This window comes from Myxocyprinus asiaticus, chromosome 43 (genome assembly GCF_019703515.2).
Source record: "Myxocyprinus asiaticus isolate MX2 ecotype Aquarium Trade chromosome 43, UBuf_Myxa_2, whole genome shotgun sequence".
Taxonomy (NCBI): Eukaryota; Metazoa; Chordata; class Actinopteri; order Cypriniformes; family Catostomidae; genus Myxocyprinus; species Myxocyprinus asiaticus.
This window is the reverse complement of record NC_059386.1, coordinates 25768820-25786480: the sequence shown is the minus strand read 5'-3', so window position 1 is coordinate 25786480 and position 17661 is coordinate 25768820. Positions and strand designations below refer to the sequence as shown.

Genomic DNA, 17661 nt, shown 5'->3' with positions numbered 1-17661 from the left:
TGCGCGGTTTCTGGAGCGGATTGAAACCCGGAGTCAGGATTCACTAAATGTGTAGACGTTTGAAAAACAGGTAATCACTTTATGCTGAACTTGTGCACAATTTTTACACATACGCATTGATCGAAATGTCTAAATACTAATGGTTCAATGGTGCAGTTTCAATGAAAAGTGTCAGCGGAGTGATTTGAGCATTTAAACGCGCACTGGCTTGAGGTGAGCGCTGTGTCTCCATTCCATCCGCCATGCCAATTGTTCTTTGTTACATTTGCATTGCTGAAAGCAGCCTGAGATCGGAGTTAAAACCCGGCTGCAGTTTGAAATCTGCCCAAATCACGGATTCTCTCCGTATTGAACCGTGATGTACACTTTCCCCGGCTGCTTACAGGCATTTGTTGCGCTCATAGCTGACTGTTTTGCGTTAGTAAAGAGCGTGATGTGGTGTGAATCTTGGGCGCATTGACGTGCTGTTTACAAAACTAAATCTTTTGCACTGTAATGTGTTCTATTGCTTAACAGTAATGAACACAAAGTTATAGTGGAAGAGTGTATATATATTTCTGAAATGTAATTTCCCAATGTTTTTTGTATCTGGATGATAAAGACTGAATTTTATGTGTTTTTTTTAAAACCGTTTCCTCATACATTTTATTTTTTATTTTTTATATGAATCATTAATCAATATGTGATTAATGATTATTGTTAAATAATTTTCCCCTTCCAAAATAGTAGTAATAAGCAAAGCACACCACAAACTGAGTGAATAGAATTCTATTACAGGTGTGAAAACTAGTAAACACAGGTTATGCATCATTTCTAGGCTTTCAGAATGGCTGAGCAGACGCCAGATGAGTTTATTTGTGAGTATACTTTACATTTTCTCTCTGCTTATCTATAGTTTTTACAGTTTCTTATTCTACAGTTTATAGTAAGCTCACACATGTGCATCAGTACATGCATACAAATGTACATTTTCTTAAATGCTCATTGCCTAGCCATCCTGCAGTGTCCATGATAAATTTAAGAACATGGCAGAATATTCCGATTCATTCTTCTTTGTGCAGGGTGTGAGGACTGCGGGCAGTACCACGACTCTGAGTGTCCTGAGCTGGGGCCCGTCGTCACGGTGAAGGACTCATTTGTTCTGAGTCGGGCACGGTGAGTGTAGATGAGGGCTTTTGGCCAAATACCCTGAGAGAGGGGCATGGTACTGCCTGAGTGCGCTGACTGCATCATTAGATGGCCATATGTGCAATTTTTTCAAATGGAGAAGTCTTACATAAGGCCAAACATTGGGTCTAATATAAAGCGATAGTTCACACAAAAATGAAAATTTGCTCATCATTTACTCACCCTCATGCTATCCCAGATGCGTATGACTTTCTTCTGCTGAACACAAACAAAGATTTTTAGAAGAGTATCTCAGCTCTGTTGGTCCATACAATGCAAGTGAATGGTGGCCAGAATTTTAAAGGTCCAAATAGCACCTAAATGCAGCATAAAAGTAATCCATAAGACTCCAGTGGTTAAATCCATGTCTTCAGAAGCGATATGATAGGTGTGGCTGAGAAACAGATCAATATTTAAGTTATTGTTTTACTATAAATCTCCACTTTCACTTTCACATTCTTCTTTTGTTTTTGGTGGTTCACATTCTTTGTGCATATGGGAGGAGAATTTATGGTACAAAAAAGGACTTAAATATTGATCTGTTTCTCAGCCACGCCTATCATATCGCTTCTGAATATATGGATTTAACCACTGGAGTCTTATGGATTACTTTTATGCTGCCTTTATGTGCTATTTGGACCTTTACAATTCTGGCCACCATTCACTTGCATTGAAAGGACCTACAGAGCTGAGATACTCTTCTAAAAAATATTTGTGTTCTGCAGAAGAAAGAAAGGCATTCACATCTGGGATGGCATGAGGTTGAGTAAATGATTAGAGAATGTTCATTTTTGGGTGAACTATCTTTTAACTAACCTTCAAGTGTATAACCAGTTTACACAACTGATAAATGTTAATATACTTTTAAGTATTTTAAATTTGAAGTATTCACTCTTTAATAGTTTAGTTTTAAATTTAGGGTGCTTGAATTTCTTTCAGCATCTTAGACTTTTAATATTAATAAATAATTAATTTAATACATAAGGAATAATGTATGGCCAGTTATTATCACAAAATAACTGTTTTTAATGCCTTTGTAAATTTTGCATTTAGACAAAGTCAGCCAAGTTACTTTTTTGTTTACTGCCACTGTAGTACAAAAATATATTTGAACATTTTACTGAACATCACCAATGTCCTTGTCCTAGGTCATCTTTACCAGACAGCTTGGAGATCAGGTCGGCTGGGGAGAGAAGAGAAGGTGTGTTTGTGCTTGAGCGACTGGTTAAGAGGACTCGATTTGGCCCCTTTGAAGCCAAGAGGGTGCCTAGCCTTAGAAATGATGGGCTGTTTCCTTTAAAGGTAAACATTACTACTACAATTTGCAAGATCTGAGGCCCGTTTCATGAAGCTAGTTGAAAAAACTCAGAGTTTCAGAGTAAATTGTAGATTGACAAAAGCATTTAGAGCCAAACCGGTTTAGACAGGGTTCAGCGATCTCAAGATGCTCACTATAAACGTTCTTATCCCTGAAGCGCATGCACATTAATTTAAGTCTAAGAGACGTTTGCCACAAACAACCAATGTGTGAAGCTTGGAGAGGGTCAGCGTGATTTACTTCTCAGCTGAAGATCAATAGATCATTATGAATAGGCTTTATGAAGAAGTTTAAGGTGACTTCTGGAAAAAATTACTGAATGTAATGTGTAATTGAATTTATATAGGTTCACAATAAGAATACGCAGCTCATTCATTTTAAAAGCTAACCAAATGTATATATTATTTTAAATGTTAAAGCTTTTATATTCATTTAAATTAAAAGCCTAATATAATTAATGAAGTGCAAGCCATGTCACTTTGTGTAATAACCTACAATATCATTTAAACCAGAATATTTGTTCAGGTGGAAAGACTCGTCACAATAAATGCGTCTTTAAAGTGTAAGAATCATGAACACTTCTGCAAACAGTTTTTTTCCCCGATGTTCTCAGCATCAGCAACTGCATACAGGTACAGTTAGTACGTAAAGAAATACAAAGAAACTAAATATTACATTTTTAATATGCTGCTCAAAAGATCTAATCAATAAAAAACAATCTTATAAACAAACTTATAATAGTTTAATATATAGGCCTAATATATGAACTCTTAAAGGAATGCTCCGGGTTCAATACAAGTTAAGCTCAATCGACAGCATTTGAGGCAAAATGTTGATTTCAAGATAATTTCGACTCGTCTTTCCTTTTCTTTAAAAAAAGCAAAAATCGAACATATGAGGCACTTACAATGGAAGTGAATGTGGCCAATTTTTGGAGGGTTTAAATGCAGAAATGTGAAACTTATAATTTTATAAAAGCACTTACATTAATACTTCTGTTAAATCTTGTGTGTTATTTGAGCTGTAAAGTTGTTTAAATCGTCAAATTTTTCGTCATTTTAGGGTTTGTTGACAATACATTGTCATGCCAACAAAGCTGTAAAATTGGCTATAACTTTACACAGAAAAGGTTAGAAAGCGATTTTATCATACTAAAATCATATTGTTTACGTCTTTTTGCTATACTTTTGAAATTGTATTTTAACGTTTACTGATTGGGCCCATTCAAAGTTACTACCAGTATGCAAGTGACTATGGCGATGAACATTGGTAAAAACCGGTGACTGCTCAAACCAAACTCAAACTTACACTGAAACTGGCTTTGTGAGACAGGCCTCTGACCTACTGGGGCTTTAATTGACATTTTTCTGTGTTGTGTTTGATAGATATTCCAGAAAGATGGGTCAGTGGTGTGTTTTGACACATCCAATGAAGATGACTGTAACTGGATGATGTTGGTTCGACCTGCCACAGACCACAAACACCAGAATCTGACGGCCTACCAGCAAGATGATGATGTGTACTTCAACACAACACAGGTGCTTTGATACTGTTATTGCTTTTATCTACAGTGGCCCCAAAAAGCATTTGGTCATTTTTGGAGACTTCAACAAAAAAATAAATTTCTGTCAACATTATCTCATTTTCATGTTGTTCCAAATCTAAAACCTTGCTTTATTTATGGAACTCAAATGGAGATATTGGAATGGCAGCCTAAGTCACCTCTCACTTTCATTGCATCTTTTTCCATACAATAAAAATGTAATGATTACTGAGGCTAACAAATATCCATTATATTATATTATGTTATGCAACGTTACACTATGAATTTAAACCAGTTATTATTACTTTCCTGTATCTCAGGATGTGATGCCTGGAACAGAATTGAGGGTCTGGTATGGAGCTTTTTATGCTAAAAAAATTAATCGGCCTGTTCTTAGGCCACCTGTACTCCCACCTCCACCAGGTATTCACAAACATTGTGACCACATAAAGGTTCTGTTACAGTGACTACTGTATGAAATAAATAGTACTTAATTCACCCTATCACCTTCTCAGAAATGGCTTCCAGCAAACCCGGAGTCCCTCCAGTGAAGGGGGTCCCAACCGTTCCTCCAGAGACCCTTCCTGTTCCAGACCAGATTCTCTGTCAGATTCAGCCGGTTAAGATCACCACAGCACCCACCACAGACTCACCTGTCCAGCAGGTGTCAGGGGCCACATCCCTGGGCAAGACCCCCAGCAGTGCCCCCACCCCACCAGAGCCAGTCAAAAAACAAGGCAGGCCACGGCGAACAAGAACACAGAAACATGCTCCAAGTGGAGTAGCTGATGTCAGTCAAGGTGCAAGTCAAGTATTTTGTTAGGAAGTTTATTAGGAACACCTGTACACCTACTTATTCATGCGATTATCTAATCAGCCAATCATGAGGCAGCAGTGCAATGCATAAAATCATGCAGATACGGGTCAGGAGCTTCAGTTAATGTTCACATCAACCATCAGAATGGGGAAAAATTTTATCTCAGTAATTTCGACCGTGGCATGATTGTTGGTGCCAGACGGGCTGGTTTGAGTTTTTCTGTAGCTGCTACTCTCCTGGGATTTTCACTCACAACAGTCTCTAGAATTTACTCCGAATGGTGCCAAAAACAAAACAGTAAACTGAGTAAATTCTAGAGACTGTTGTGTGTGAAAATCCCAGGAGATCAGCAGTTACAGAAATACCCGTATCTGCATGATTTTATGCACTGTTGCCACACAATTAGCTGATTAGATAATCACATGGATGATTGTTGGTGCCAGACGGGCTGGTTTGAGTATTTCTGTAACTGCTGATCTCCTGGGATTTTCACACACAACAGTCTCTAGAATTTACTCAGTTTACTGTTTTGTTTTTGGCACCATTCTGAGTTTTGATTAAAGTCAAGTTGTTTTTGATGGCGAAGAAGCCGACCAGTTTTTTCACCCCTGGTTGGTGGAAGAAGATTGATCCCAATCATATGAAACTGCTGACCATGTAAATAGTTTTCTGTCATAATTTCAAATGAGTTATAAGATTTATATTTCACCTACCATCTCTCAGAAGCTCCAGTTGCAGTGTCCAGTGAGCAGTCTCTCAGTACTGGAGCTCCAGATGTTCCCCTGCCTGTAGTGGATGTCCAAGAACTCATGGCTGATGGAGACGGCCCGTCAATCAAAACGCCTCGGGTGACATGCTCCCCCATCTCCTCTGGGAAGTAAGGACAGAAGCAACCGATACACTGATGTCACGTCCTGTGTGTTTTTAAAGCACACGATTTAACTTAATTTGTTGATTGATTGATTTGTTATACTAATCCATTCTTTCTCTGCCCTTTTCTCTCTGGTGATAGACCTGTTTTGAGGAAGCAAATACTACGGCATGGCAATTATAAAAGAGTTTACCAGTGTTGCCTCTGCAATAAAGTGTTTCAGAACAGCAGCAACCTCAACCGACATGTTCGTTCCCACGGTAACAGTACTCTCCCATCATCTCGAGAAATGAAATGGATAGTCCACCCAAAAATGAAAATCTTTCATCATATACTCACCCTCCTGTTGTTTCAAGTCGGCATGACTTTCTTTCTTCCATGGAACACAAAAGGAGATATTAGGCAGAGTGATAGCCTCAGCCATCATTCACTTACTTTGTATGGAAAAATGATACAATGAAAGTGAGTGTTGACTGAGGCTAATATTTTGCCTAAAAGCTCTTTTTGTATTCTGCAGAAAAGTCAAACCTGCTTGGAACAACATGAGGATGAATAAATTATGACAGAATTTTCATTTTTGGGTGAACTATCCCTGCCCGATGATGCCCTAATATTTTGTATTGTAAAGTATCTTTGTTGTGTGTTTCCATGCAATTAAGGTTGTAAATCGTTTACTTTTAATATTTATTTACAGGTGACAAGTGTTTTAAGTGTGATGAGTGTGACAAGATGTTCAGTCGAAAAGAGAGTCTTAAACAGCATATTTCATACAAACACAGCAAGAATGAGGTACCGCACAGTTTTACCTAATAACCATATGGTTACCAATGGTGAATGATGAACTGCATCTTAAAGGGATAGTTCACCCAAAAATGAAAATTCTCTCATCATTTACTCACTTTCATGCCATCCCAGATTTGTATGACTTTCTTTCTTCTGCTGAACACAAACAAATATTTTTTAGAAGAATATCTCAGCACTGTAGGTCCATACAATGCAAGTGAATATCTATATGAATCCAGTGGTTAAATCCATGTCTTCATAAGTGATATGATAGGTGTGGGTGTGAAACAGATCAATATTTAAGTGCCTTTTGTACTATACATTTTATAAGAGATTTATAATAAAAAAGGACATAAATATTAATCTTTTACTCACCCACACCTATCATATTACTTCTGAAGACATGGATTTAACCACTGGAGTCATATAGATATTCACTTGCATTGTATGGACCTACAGAGCTGAGATATTCTTCTAAATGTTTGTTTGTATTCAGCAAAAGAAAAAGTCATACACATCTGGGATGGCATGAGGGTGAGTAAATGATGAGAGAATTTTAATTTTGGGGTGAATTATCCCTTTAATAACATATTCAGAATCTCAAGATACATTGTTACATTAATGTGTGTCTCTATGCATATTCATGTCAGTGTTTGTGTGTTTTCTTTCAGCCTGATGTAGAATATAGGTACAAATGTTCGACCTGTGAGAAATCTTTCCGCGTGGAAAATGCCTTAAAATTTCATAACTGCAGGACAGGTAAAGAAAGCTTCTTATTGGTTTATTCAAACACTTTCCTTTTTGCTTAAAAAAGCAGCATTACAACTGTTTTAATAATCCTTATAAATTAAATTGTTAAGTCTGTTTCATTGTAAATTTCTGCATTGTAGATTCATGGGTAATTACTTCAAACTTTTTAATATATGAAGGATTGGATCTATATTAGCTTTATAAGAGATTTGTAGTCTCATGTTTTTGTAAATTTTTTGGACTGTACTAGACACATTTAGAACATCATGATGAAGTATCTTACAAAATGCAAGTTTTATAAATAAAAAAGCTGATAAAATAAACAAAATCACAGCAATGTCCAATATCTCTTTCGTATGTTCTGCTTTTGTTGCAGATGACAAGACGTTCCAGTGTGAGATATGCTCTAGATTTTTCTCCACTAATAGTAATTTGTCCAAGCACAAGAAGAAACATGGAGAGAAACTCTATGCCTGTGAGATCTGCAACAAGATGTTTTACCGAAAAGACGTCATGCAAGACCACCAGAGACGGCATGTTGTTGGTGAGTTATTGACATGATGGCTGGCATGTACCTTTAAAGAAATAGTTCAACTAAAAATTACAATTCTGTCATCATTAACTCTCTTTAATGACTACTTTAACACAAAAGGACAAATTCTAAAGATTGTGCAGGTCTCTTTTCCATGCAATTACAATTAACGGGGAATGAAACTTTGAAGCTTCAAAAGGGATGCAAAAGCACCATAAAGTAGCATAAAATGGTCCATTTGACATTTGCGTTATATTCAAAGTCTTCTGAAGTCATATGATATCAGTCTTATTCAAAGCTATTTATTGAAATTGCCTGGAAAAAACGACCACCACACTCTTTGGAATTTCTCCTTTTGTTGTTCACTGAAGAAAGTCATGCATGTTTGGAATGACACAAGGGTGAGTAAATAATGACAGAATTTTCATTTTTGGGTGAACCATCCCTTTAAATTTTCATATAAATTATTCTCCTCATATAAATCATATAAAACACAAATTGGTAGTGTACATAAAACACTGACTATCATTAAAAGTGAAAATGGTGGGGGCCTGGGTAGCTCAGTGGTAAAGATGCTGGCTACCACCCCTGGAGTTCGCTAGTTCGAATCCCAGGGCATGCTGAGTGACTCCAGCCAGGTCTCCTAAGCAACCAAATTGGCCTGGTTGCTAGGGAGGGTAGAGTCACATGTGGTAATCTCCTCGTGGTCACTATAATGTGGTTCGTTCTCGGTGGGGCGTGTGGTGAGTTGAGCATGGATGCCGCGGTGGATGGCGTGAAGCCTCCACACACGCTATATCTCCGTGGCAACGCGCTCAACAAACCACGTGATAAGATGCGCGGGTTGACGGTCTCAGACGCGGAGGCAGCTGGGATTCGTCCTCCGCCACCCGGATTGGGGCGAATCACTACGTGACCACGAGGACTTAGAGCGCATTGGGAATTGGGTATTCCAAATTGGGAGAAACTAGTGAGTAACGCCACAAATTATTGTCTCCGTTTATCTACTTTGTAAATAAGCACAAATGTTAAACAGATAGTCCTTACACATCTGCTCTCCTTGAGTTCTGTGTTTCTAAGCCTCATTATCTTCTTATGCCCTTTACTGTAAGTAAAGATCATCAACCATTATGTCACTTTCTCTGAACGTGCCCTAATGGTCCCCACCACCCGTTGCTTCTCAACAGGCCCAAAGAGCATGAAACGCGAGGAGCTTGAAGCCAACGGAGAGGAGGCATCCAAGTACAGGAAGGAGCCTTCGGCATGTCCCGTCTGTAGCAAGGTGAGGTTCTAGCCTAAGGGACTTGCCAGTTTGGTGTTGATGATCAATGCATTCTTGAGCATTTTGTCTGACAGATATCACTGAATTAGGTTTTCAGATATATTATACTTGTTGTCTGAGAAGGCTAATTTTCAACATGTCTAATTTAGTGCCTTGCGGAAGTCTAGTGGAAGTTCCGGCTTACATCGCTTGTTTCATTCTAGGTTTTTTCCTGTCGGAGTAACATGAACAAACACTTATTAACCCACGGGGATAAGAAATACACCTGTGAGATCTGCGGCCGCAAGTTCTTCCGTGTTGACGTCCTGAGAGATCACATCCACGTGCACTTTAAGGTGAGGAATTGTAGCATGCTGACTAACATAAACAAAACTCATTGATTTCTGATGGTGTTCTCTAACTGAGTTCTAAATGTGTTCCTCTAAGGACATCGCCTTAATGGATGAGCAGGAGAGAGAAGACTTCATTAAGAAGATTGGCATCTCTATGGAAGAGAGTGATGAGAGCTCGGACGAAGAGGATGAAAAGAATGATCCAGTACACCATAAATACAGCTGCAAGAAGTGTCAGGTAAGGGAAATGTTTTCATGTAAAGAATCTTCAAATTATGGGGGTGCACAATTAATCGAAATAACCGCAAAATCGCTATATGAACTTGTACGATTGCTGCAATTTACTACATTTTTTTAATAATTATATTACATTATTAATAAATCTATAAATAAATATTTGTTATATAAAAAATTTAAGATAAAATATTTAATTAAATAAATACAGCATGCGCTGCATGCTTCAAAGTGAATTGGCGGCACTCTGTACCGTCTGTATACTACTAAACATATTTCAGGCATGTCTGAGGCTCATGATCATGATGCAGGCCACATCCACATGAAATGTTTTTGTTTTCTAACATCATCGTTTTCCAAAGAATGCAGAAAAGGAGAGCGTTTTTGCAATTCTCCATTTTCGGAACAGAAAAGAGCTGTCCTAATGTGGATGAGAGGCGTAAAGGTAGGGAAATTCGGTGACCTCAGAGCGGTTCACTTATAACATGCATTGTGAACGAAGAGTGCTTTGGCTTCACTGTATTTTCTCTTTAGCGTAATTCCAAATATTTCAAACCTCTACAAGTCGAAATTACAATTCCAAAATTTGTCACAAAACGAGGTCTAAAATGATGTGAGAGGTTATTACTACTTGAAAACTTGTAATTACGGTAATTACGAATGTGAACGCACCGTAAGCTCTATAAAGTAAGATAGCTGGAGTGCTTACAGCTGTCCTGTTTCCATCATTCATTTTTTCATTTTCTCTCCATTTCCCAGGTGACGTTTGCCAAGGGTCGGGACTATCTAAAACACATAATGGACATGCATAAGGAAAAAGGTTACAACTGTACTATGTGTAATCGCCGTTTTGCTCTGAAAGCCACGTACAACGCTCACCTGGTCATCCATCGCGATCGCTTGGTCGATCCTTCAGTGCAGAAGTAAGACAGACACACTAAAGTCTTTCAGAGTATTCTGTTTTTAAAGGAATATTTGCAGATCATAACTTGATGTGGCCTTTGAAAAACATTAGATGCCAAGCATTATTCTCTCCACAGGTACATCCATCCATGTGAAATGTGTGGACGGATCTTCAACAGTATCGGGAACTTGGAAAGGCACAAAATCATCCACACAGGTGAGGAACTCTAGTTGAAAAATAAATATCATGCTCAAAATTAGAAAAAGGTGTAACTCTCAGTAGTATATTCGTATAATTTTGGGTCAGTTCTAAATGGTGTTAGCGCAGTCTTGACCTAGGTTATTTTTCAGTACTTACTGTATAATAAGCAGTTAATAATAAACAATAATTTGAAAATAACCACTTAATTGTCATTTAATTACTAGTTATGGCTGACTAGAGTTGCAAATAACTACTTCAGGCTTTCTTAATGGTGATAATAAGGCATTTGTCCCCTGCAGGAGTGAAGAGCCATGGCTGTGATCAATGTGGAAAGTCCTTCGCCAGAAAAGATATGCTGAAAGAACATCTGAGAGTCCATGACAACGTCCGAGACTTTCTGTGTGCGGAGTGTGGGAAAGGTTCAAACACATCTCTCTGCATACACCACACATGATAATTTGGAACAACACTGCCATCCACTTTAAACCGCATAGCAATCCAAAGGGCTCTCTGTGTCAGTACTGTTTTCACAGACTTGATTTAATCCAAAATGTTTAATATTCTTGGTTCAGTACAAGTAAAGCTCAATGAAAGTGAACGGGGCCAATCTATAAACGTTAAAATACTCAATGTTTCAATAGTATAGCTACAAGATGTAAACAATATGTGTGTTAACGTGATTTTAGTGTGATATAATCACTTGCTAACCTTTACTGTATAAAGTTAAATCCAATTTTACAACTTCATTGCCATGACAACATAATGCCATAAACCCTAAAACAAGTGATTCACGTAGTGATTCGCCTCAGTCCGGGTGGCAGAGGCGTCTGAGACCATCAACCCGCGCATCTCATCACGTGGCTTGTGGAATGCACTGATCATCAACACCAAACTGGCAAGTCCCTTAGGCTAGAACCTCACCTTGCTACAGACGGGACATGCCGAAGGCTCCTTCCTGTACTTGGATGCCTCCTCTCCGTTGGCTTCAAGCTCCTCGCGTTTCATGCTCTTTGGGCCTGTGGAGAAGCAACGGGTGGTGGGGACCGTTAGGGCACATTCAGAGGAAGTGACATAATGGTTGATGATCTTTACTGACAGTAAAGGGCATAAGAAGATAATGAGGCTTAGAAACAGAATGTGTAAGGACTATCTGTTTAACATTTGTGCTTATATACAAAGTAGATAAACAGAGACAATAATTTGTGGCGTTACTATGTTGTTTGATAGTGATACCCACTTTCTATTTTCTCCCAATTTGGAATACCCAATTCCCAATGTGCTTTTAAGTCCTCGTGGTCACGTAGTGATTCGTCTCAATCCGGGTGGCGGGGGACGAATCCCAGCTGCCTCCGCGTCTGAGACCATCAACCCGCGCATCTTATCACGTGGTTTGTTGAGCACGTTGCCACGGAGACATAGCGCGTGTGGAGGCTTCACGCCATCCGCCGCGACATCCACGCTCAACTCGCCACGCACTGCACGAATTATAGCGACCATGAGGAGGTTACCCCATGTGACTCTACCCTCCCTAGAAACCGGGCCAATTTGGTTGCTTAGGAGACCTGGCTGGAGTCACTCAGCACGCCCTGGGATTCTAGCGAACTAGCGAACTCCAGGGGTGGTAGCCAGCATCTTTACCACTGAGCTACCCAGGCCCCTAAAAAAACCAAGATTTAAACTTGACATTTTACAGCTCATATAATACATGACTTTTAACAGAAGAATTAATGTAAGTGCTTTTATAAAGTTATAAGCTTCACATTTCCGCCTTTTTAATCCCTCCAAAAATTGGCCCCATTCACTTCCATTGTAAGTACCTCATTGTAACCTTGATTTCTGCTTTTTTTTTTTTTAAGAAAAGGTTGAAATTATTTTTTATGCCGCAAATGTTGTCAATTGAGCTTAACTTTTATTGAACCCAAAATATTTCTTTAAAATGATGGATACATGTGTGTATCTATCTATATTTCCCAGGCATGAAGACAAAACACGCCCTACGACATCATATGAAGCTGCATAAGGGAATTAAAGAATATGAATGTAAAGAGTGTAACCGCAAGTTTGCCCAGAAAGTCAATATGCTGAAACATTACAAAAGACACACAGGTGAGGACCTTAAACAACAGTGATTATGTTTACATGCTCTATAATGTTGAGAATGTTGCATATTACAAAAGATTTGAACAAAATATGTAAATTGGCTTAATAAACAATATGCATGTAATATTCAATTTACATAGCATACATAATGCACAGCTCTAGTGAGGATAGTAAGAATATTCTGTAAGAGATTTACACATATTCCTCCAGGTACAAAGGACTTTATGTGTGAATTGTGTGGAAAGACCTTTAGTGAGCGAAACACAATGGAGACACACAAGCTTATTCATACAGGTATTTCTCACTTCACAGAAATGCAACAAAGAGTTTGGTTTCATTTGAATAAAAGAGTCTAATGTTAAGTCTCTGCTGTCTCTCTACAGTGGGAAAGACATTTTCTTGCTCAGTCTGTGATAAGAAGTATGTGACTCAGTATATGCTGCAGAAACACATGCAGTTGACTCATGAGAAGGTGGAGGCTCAAAGCTGCCACCTGTGCGGCACCAAAGTCTCCACCCGTGCCTCCATGAACCGCCACATTCGCCGCAAACACCCTGAGGTGAGGGGTGGGCAGGTCAGCAAAACAACCACACACACACACACTCATGGTAGAATGCTTTATAGTCACACCACTTTATGGAAACACAGTGGTCTAAGCTTCATGTGACCACTCTACAGATTGTGACCGTGACATTGGACGAGCTTAATGATCTTCAGGAACCATCTACAATTGACGCCTCCACAATCAATATCACACAGGTTTGTGTTTTAATAGTCTCGCGTTGCATTACTTTTGACTTGTGGCATAAATTCTGGTCCTCATATAGTTTATTCTGGCCTAGATCCGTCCACTTAAACAGGAAGAGACCATCTGATTTACATTTAAAGTTCCAACCACAGTTTATGTTTTTATGTGCTGTTTAGGGGCGGGGTTATCTAATTCAAATAATAGCGTGGCTGTCTCCATGGAAATTTTGTACAGAAAACACCAAAATAATCATAGAAAATAAGAATAGACTGTTGTGATCTGATTTTTAGTACATTCAAAAGTTTTCTAAAATAATACTGATTAAGATGCTATTAAATGCCTCAAACAAAACTATTTGATACCACTAACTTTGAAAACATTGGCATATCCAGTGATTAGTTCTCAAAAATGCTATTTTTATTAACCGGGTACCTTGTTAACACAACTTTGTTTCAAGACAAACTGAGAAACAAAACCTGCACTTAGAGGAGTAGTTCAAAAATTAAAATTCTCTCATCATTTACTCACCCTCATGCTATCCCAGATGTGCATGACTTTCTTTCTTCTGCAGAACGCAAATGAAGATTTTTAGAAGAATATCTCAGTTCTGTAGGTCCATACAATGCAAGTGAATGGGTAACAAAACTTTGAAGCTCCAAAAGCACATAAAAGCAGCATAAAAGTAATCCATAACACTGCATTGGTTAAATCCAAATCTTCAGAAGCGATATGATATGTGTGGGTGAGAATCAGATCAATATTTAAGTCATTTTTACTGTAAATCTCCACTTTCACATTCTTCACATATCGCCACCTGCTGGGCAGGGAGGAGAATTTACAGTAAAAAAAAAGGACTTAAATATTGATCTGTTGCTCACCCACACTTATATCGCTTCTGAAGGTATAGATTTAACCACTGGAGTCTTATGGATTAACTTTTATGCTGCGTTTATGTGCTTTTTGAAGTGTAAAGATTGTGTTACCCTTTCACTTGCATTGTATGGACCAAAAGAGCTTAAATATTTTTCTAAAAATCTTAGTTTGTATTCAGCAGAGGAAAGAAAGTAATACACATCTGAGATAGCATAAGGGTGATTAAATGATGAGAGAATTGTAATTTTTTATTGAAAAATCAGGGTTGCTAATCGCTCCGTGGCCTACATTTTCTGGCAGACATTCCTGCATGCGCCTGTCATTGACTGTACTAAAAGAGAATTACAAAACAATGAAGTAGTGTGCATGTGTCGAATGCGTTCGTATTCGCTCATGGTAAAAAGAGAATACTTTGAAAGGCAACGCGGTCGACCGGGCGTGATCCGATCGGAAACAGAAAAACAAAGTATACTCGGGCCTTTAGTCCCAGAAGTTGAGGAAAGCCAGTCAATCGGATTGGAACTGATGATTTCAAATGGTCTGTGAATTGACTGTGAGTGGTCCGTTTTTTGTAACAAAGCATGAGAGACTCACTTTAAGAAACATTTTTAACATTTGTGCACACATTTTAATGTTTTTCCTTCATTGGTTTCTGGTTGTCATTCTTGATGCTGTTCAGACCAGTGTGAATCTGGACAAAGACACTCTCGCTCCAGAAAAAACCCACCGGAACTCCAGTCCTGCCAAGAAAAAGACAAAACTCCTGCCTCAAGAGCCGGAGCCATCTGATTCAGATGAGTATGCAGACTTCACCATCAAAGCCACTGAGTTCACAGCCACCGTGGGAGATGAAACCAGCTCTGCTGTGCAGAGCATTCAGCAGGTTTGTTCCATCAGTGATGATCTCTTGCCATTTTGCCCTTTAAAGTCAACATGATGACCATTTATGAGTCAGAAAAGCATGGCTTCATTCGATTGCATTGAATAACAGCTTGTCTGTCAAATGTGCACACAGGTGGTGGTGTTGGCTGACCCCAACGCCCCCCCAGCTCCTTCCCCCTCCAGCACGGTCAGTTTGACCAACATTACAGTAACCCCCATCACCACGCCCTCTCCAGCCCAGTACACCAACCTGCAGCCAGTCGCCGTCGGCCACCTCACCCCGAGCGATCGACCCCTCACACTGGACAGCTCCATACTTACTGTGACCTTTGATGCAGTCAGCGGCTCAGCCATGCTGCACAACCGGCCAGCTGATCTCCAGCCAGAGGCAGTGGGGCCCCCAGGGGCCACAGCTCCACAATCGGTCGCACATTTCATAAACCTCACCACCTTTGTCAACCCGCTCTCCCATCAGCTAGAGCAGCCTGGTGTAACCTGGAGGCCAGTCGCCCCGGCCGATGGTGCTCACACCACCACCATGGATGATGCCCATCCGGACCTACAAGCCCACCAGGCACCCCTGGAACAGCCACAAGCAATTGCAGAACAGAGCCATCAGATCCAGTCACAAGTCACTGGACCTCCCCAGCAACAGACCACTGCAGCTCCCCAGATGTTCAGCTACTGAGAAAACCTTGTATCAGATGCAATTTATAATTAATGTACAGTTTTGTTAGTTGATTTAAAGGATTGTTCACCCAAAAATGAAAGTTCTGTCATTGTTTACTCACCCCCCATGTTGTTCCAAACCAGTATGACTTTCTTTCTTCTGTAGAACACGTAAGCTGTTAGGCAGAATATTAGCCTCAGTCACCATTCACTTTCAATGAATGGAAAAAAAAGCTGCAGTGAACATTGTACCTGCCATCTCATTTTGTGTTCAGTGGTAGAAGAATGTCATGTGGATTTGGAACAAAATAAGGGTGAGTAAATCTTGGCGGAATTTTAATTTTTGGCTAAACTATCACTTTTCTGTCACTCGTGTTAAAAGGTACATGCAAGGTGGTTTTTGTCACTAAAAGAGGCACTTCAGTGTTGTGCAACCACTCGTTCGAAATACGACTGTAGGTGTAAGGCGTTTTTTTAAAGTGCAGCACAAGTATCCTCCTTTTCTCCCACTATTATGTCTTTTGTTTGAAAAACCAGTGGACAGTTTCTGTCAAAAAACTGGAAATGTTACAAACCTAGAGATTCTGGATGTAATCATGTTTTTTTCATCTTTTTTTTTTTTTTTTTTTTTTTTAAGAAAAATTATATTTTTTTACAAAGTTATTGAATGCATGAAATGTCTGATTATGATGAAATGTAAGTGGTAGCATTAATTAAATTCAGCTGTGATCAAGGACAATGAAATGGTATGTCACATTTGAACAAGCCAAATTAGGAGATTGTTTTATGATTGCCTTATTTACTATAAAATGCATGTACTCCTCAGCAATTTATGGTACAATTAACCAAGAGACTTTAGTTTTTAAAACAAAGGACTACAATGATATTTGTTTTTTGATGTCATTCTGTACTTCCTGCAGAATGATAATTTCATTTTACATAAAGATACAAAATTATGAATAGATAGAAATGTAATAAATGGGTAGATTGTATTGTAAGTGCTAGCTGAAAATATTTTATATATTTTTTTTTTATGTCATTTAAAATAAAGCATGCATGGGCTTGGATTAGATGTGTGTCATTCAATCAACTTAAATAGTCAATTTTAAACTAAAAAAACACGCATTGTGGAAATTAGATGTGAGCAAAGACCTTTATACAGTGCATGACATTGAAGAGACTTTAAAGGAATATTCCAGGTTCATTACAGGTTAAGCTCAATCGACAGCATTTGTGGCATAATGCTGATTACCTCCTTTAAAAAAAAATTTTTTAAAAAGCAACGTGTTTTTTTTAGTTACAGTGGGGCCAATTGTTGGAGGGTTTAAAGGCCGAAATTTGAAGCTTGTGATTTTATAAAAGCACTTACATTAATTCTTCTGTTAAAATGTATGTATTATTTAGTTGTAAAGTTGTTAAAATCATTTTTTACAGTCGTTTTGGGGTTTGTTGACATTACATCGTCATGCCAACGACGTTGAAAAATTGGCAAGAACTTTACACAGAAAAGGTTAAGCGATTTTCTCACATTAAATCGTGTTAACACGCATATTGTTTATGTCTTGTGGCTATACTTTAGAAATAGTGAGTATCTAAACGTTTACAGATTGGCCCCCATTCACTTCCACTGTAAATTCATCACTGGATTTTTTTTC

At 38.7% G+C, this 17661-nt stretch overlaps 1 protein-coding gene across 3 annotated transcripts; it reads left to right on the top strand.

Moving 5' to 3' along the window:
- Positions 1–14: 14 nt before the first annotated feature.
- On the top strand, positions 15–17076 carry prdm15 (PR domain containing 15). Of its 3 annotated transcripts, XM_051685168.1 has the most exons (24): positions 15–70; positions 818–857; positions 1062–1155; positions 2316–2469; positions 3871–4023; positions 4349–4451; positions 4544–4828; positions 5569–5722; positions 5858–5976; positions 6411–6505; positions 7171–7258; positions 7626–7793; positions 8969–9063; positions 9267–9398; positions 9490–9633; positions 10389–10552; positions 10670–10749; positions 11034–11153; positions 12709–12840; positions 13045–13128; positions 13218–13408; positions 13513–13593; positions 15135–15338; positions 15471–17076. In XM_051685168.1, the coding sequence occupies exons 2-24, from the start codon at positions 827–829 to the stop codon at positions 16023–16025; spliced, it is 3426 nt and encodes a 1141-aa protein (XP_051541128.1). In that variant the 5' UTR covers positions 15–70; positions 818–826; the 3' UTR covers positions 16026–17076. The 3 variants fall into 3 exon arrangements, with proteins under 3 accessions (XP_051541128.1, XP_051541129.1, XP_051541131.1); XM_051685169.1 differs by lacking the exon at positions 15–70 and having other exon boundaries at positions 734–857; positions 13218–13393; XM_051685171.1 differs by lacking the exons at positions 15–70; positions 818–857; positions 1062–1155; positions 2316–2469; positions 4349–4451 and having other exon boundaries at positions 3878–4023.
- Positions 17077–17661: the final 585 nt, after the last annotated feature.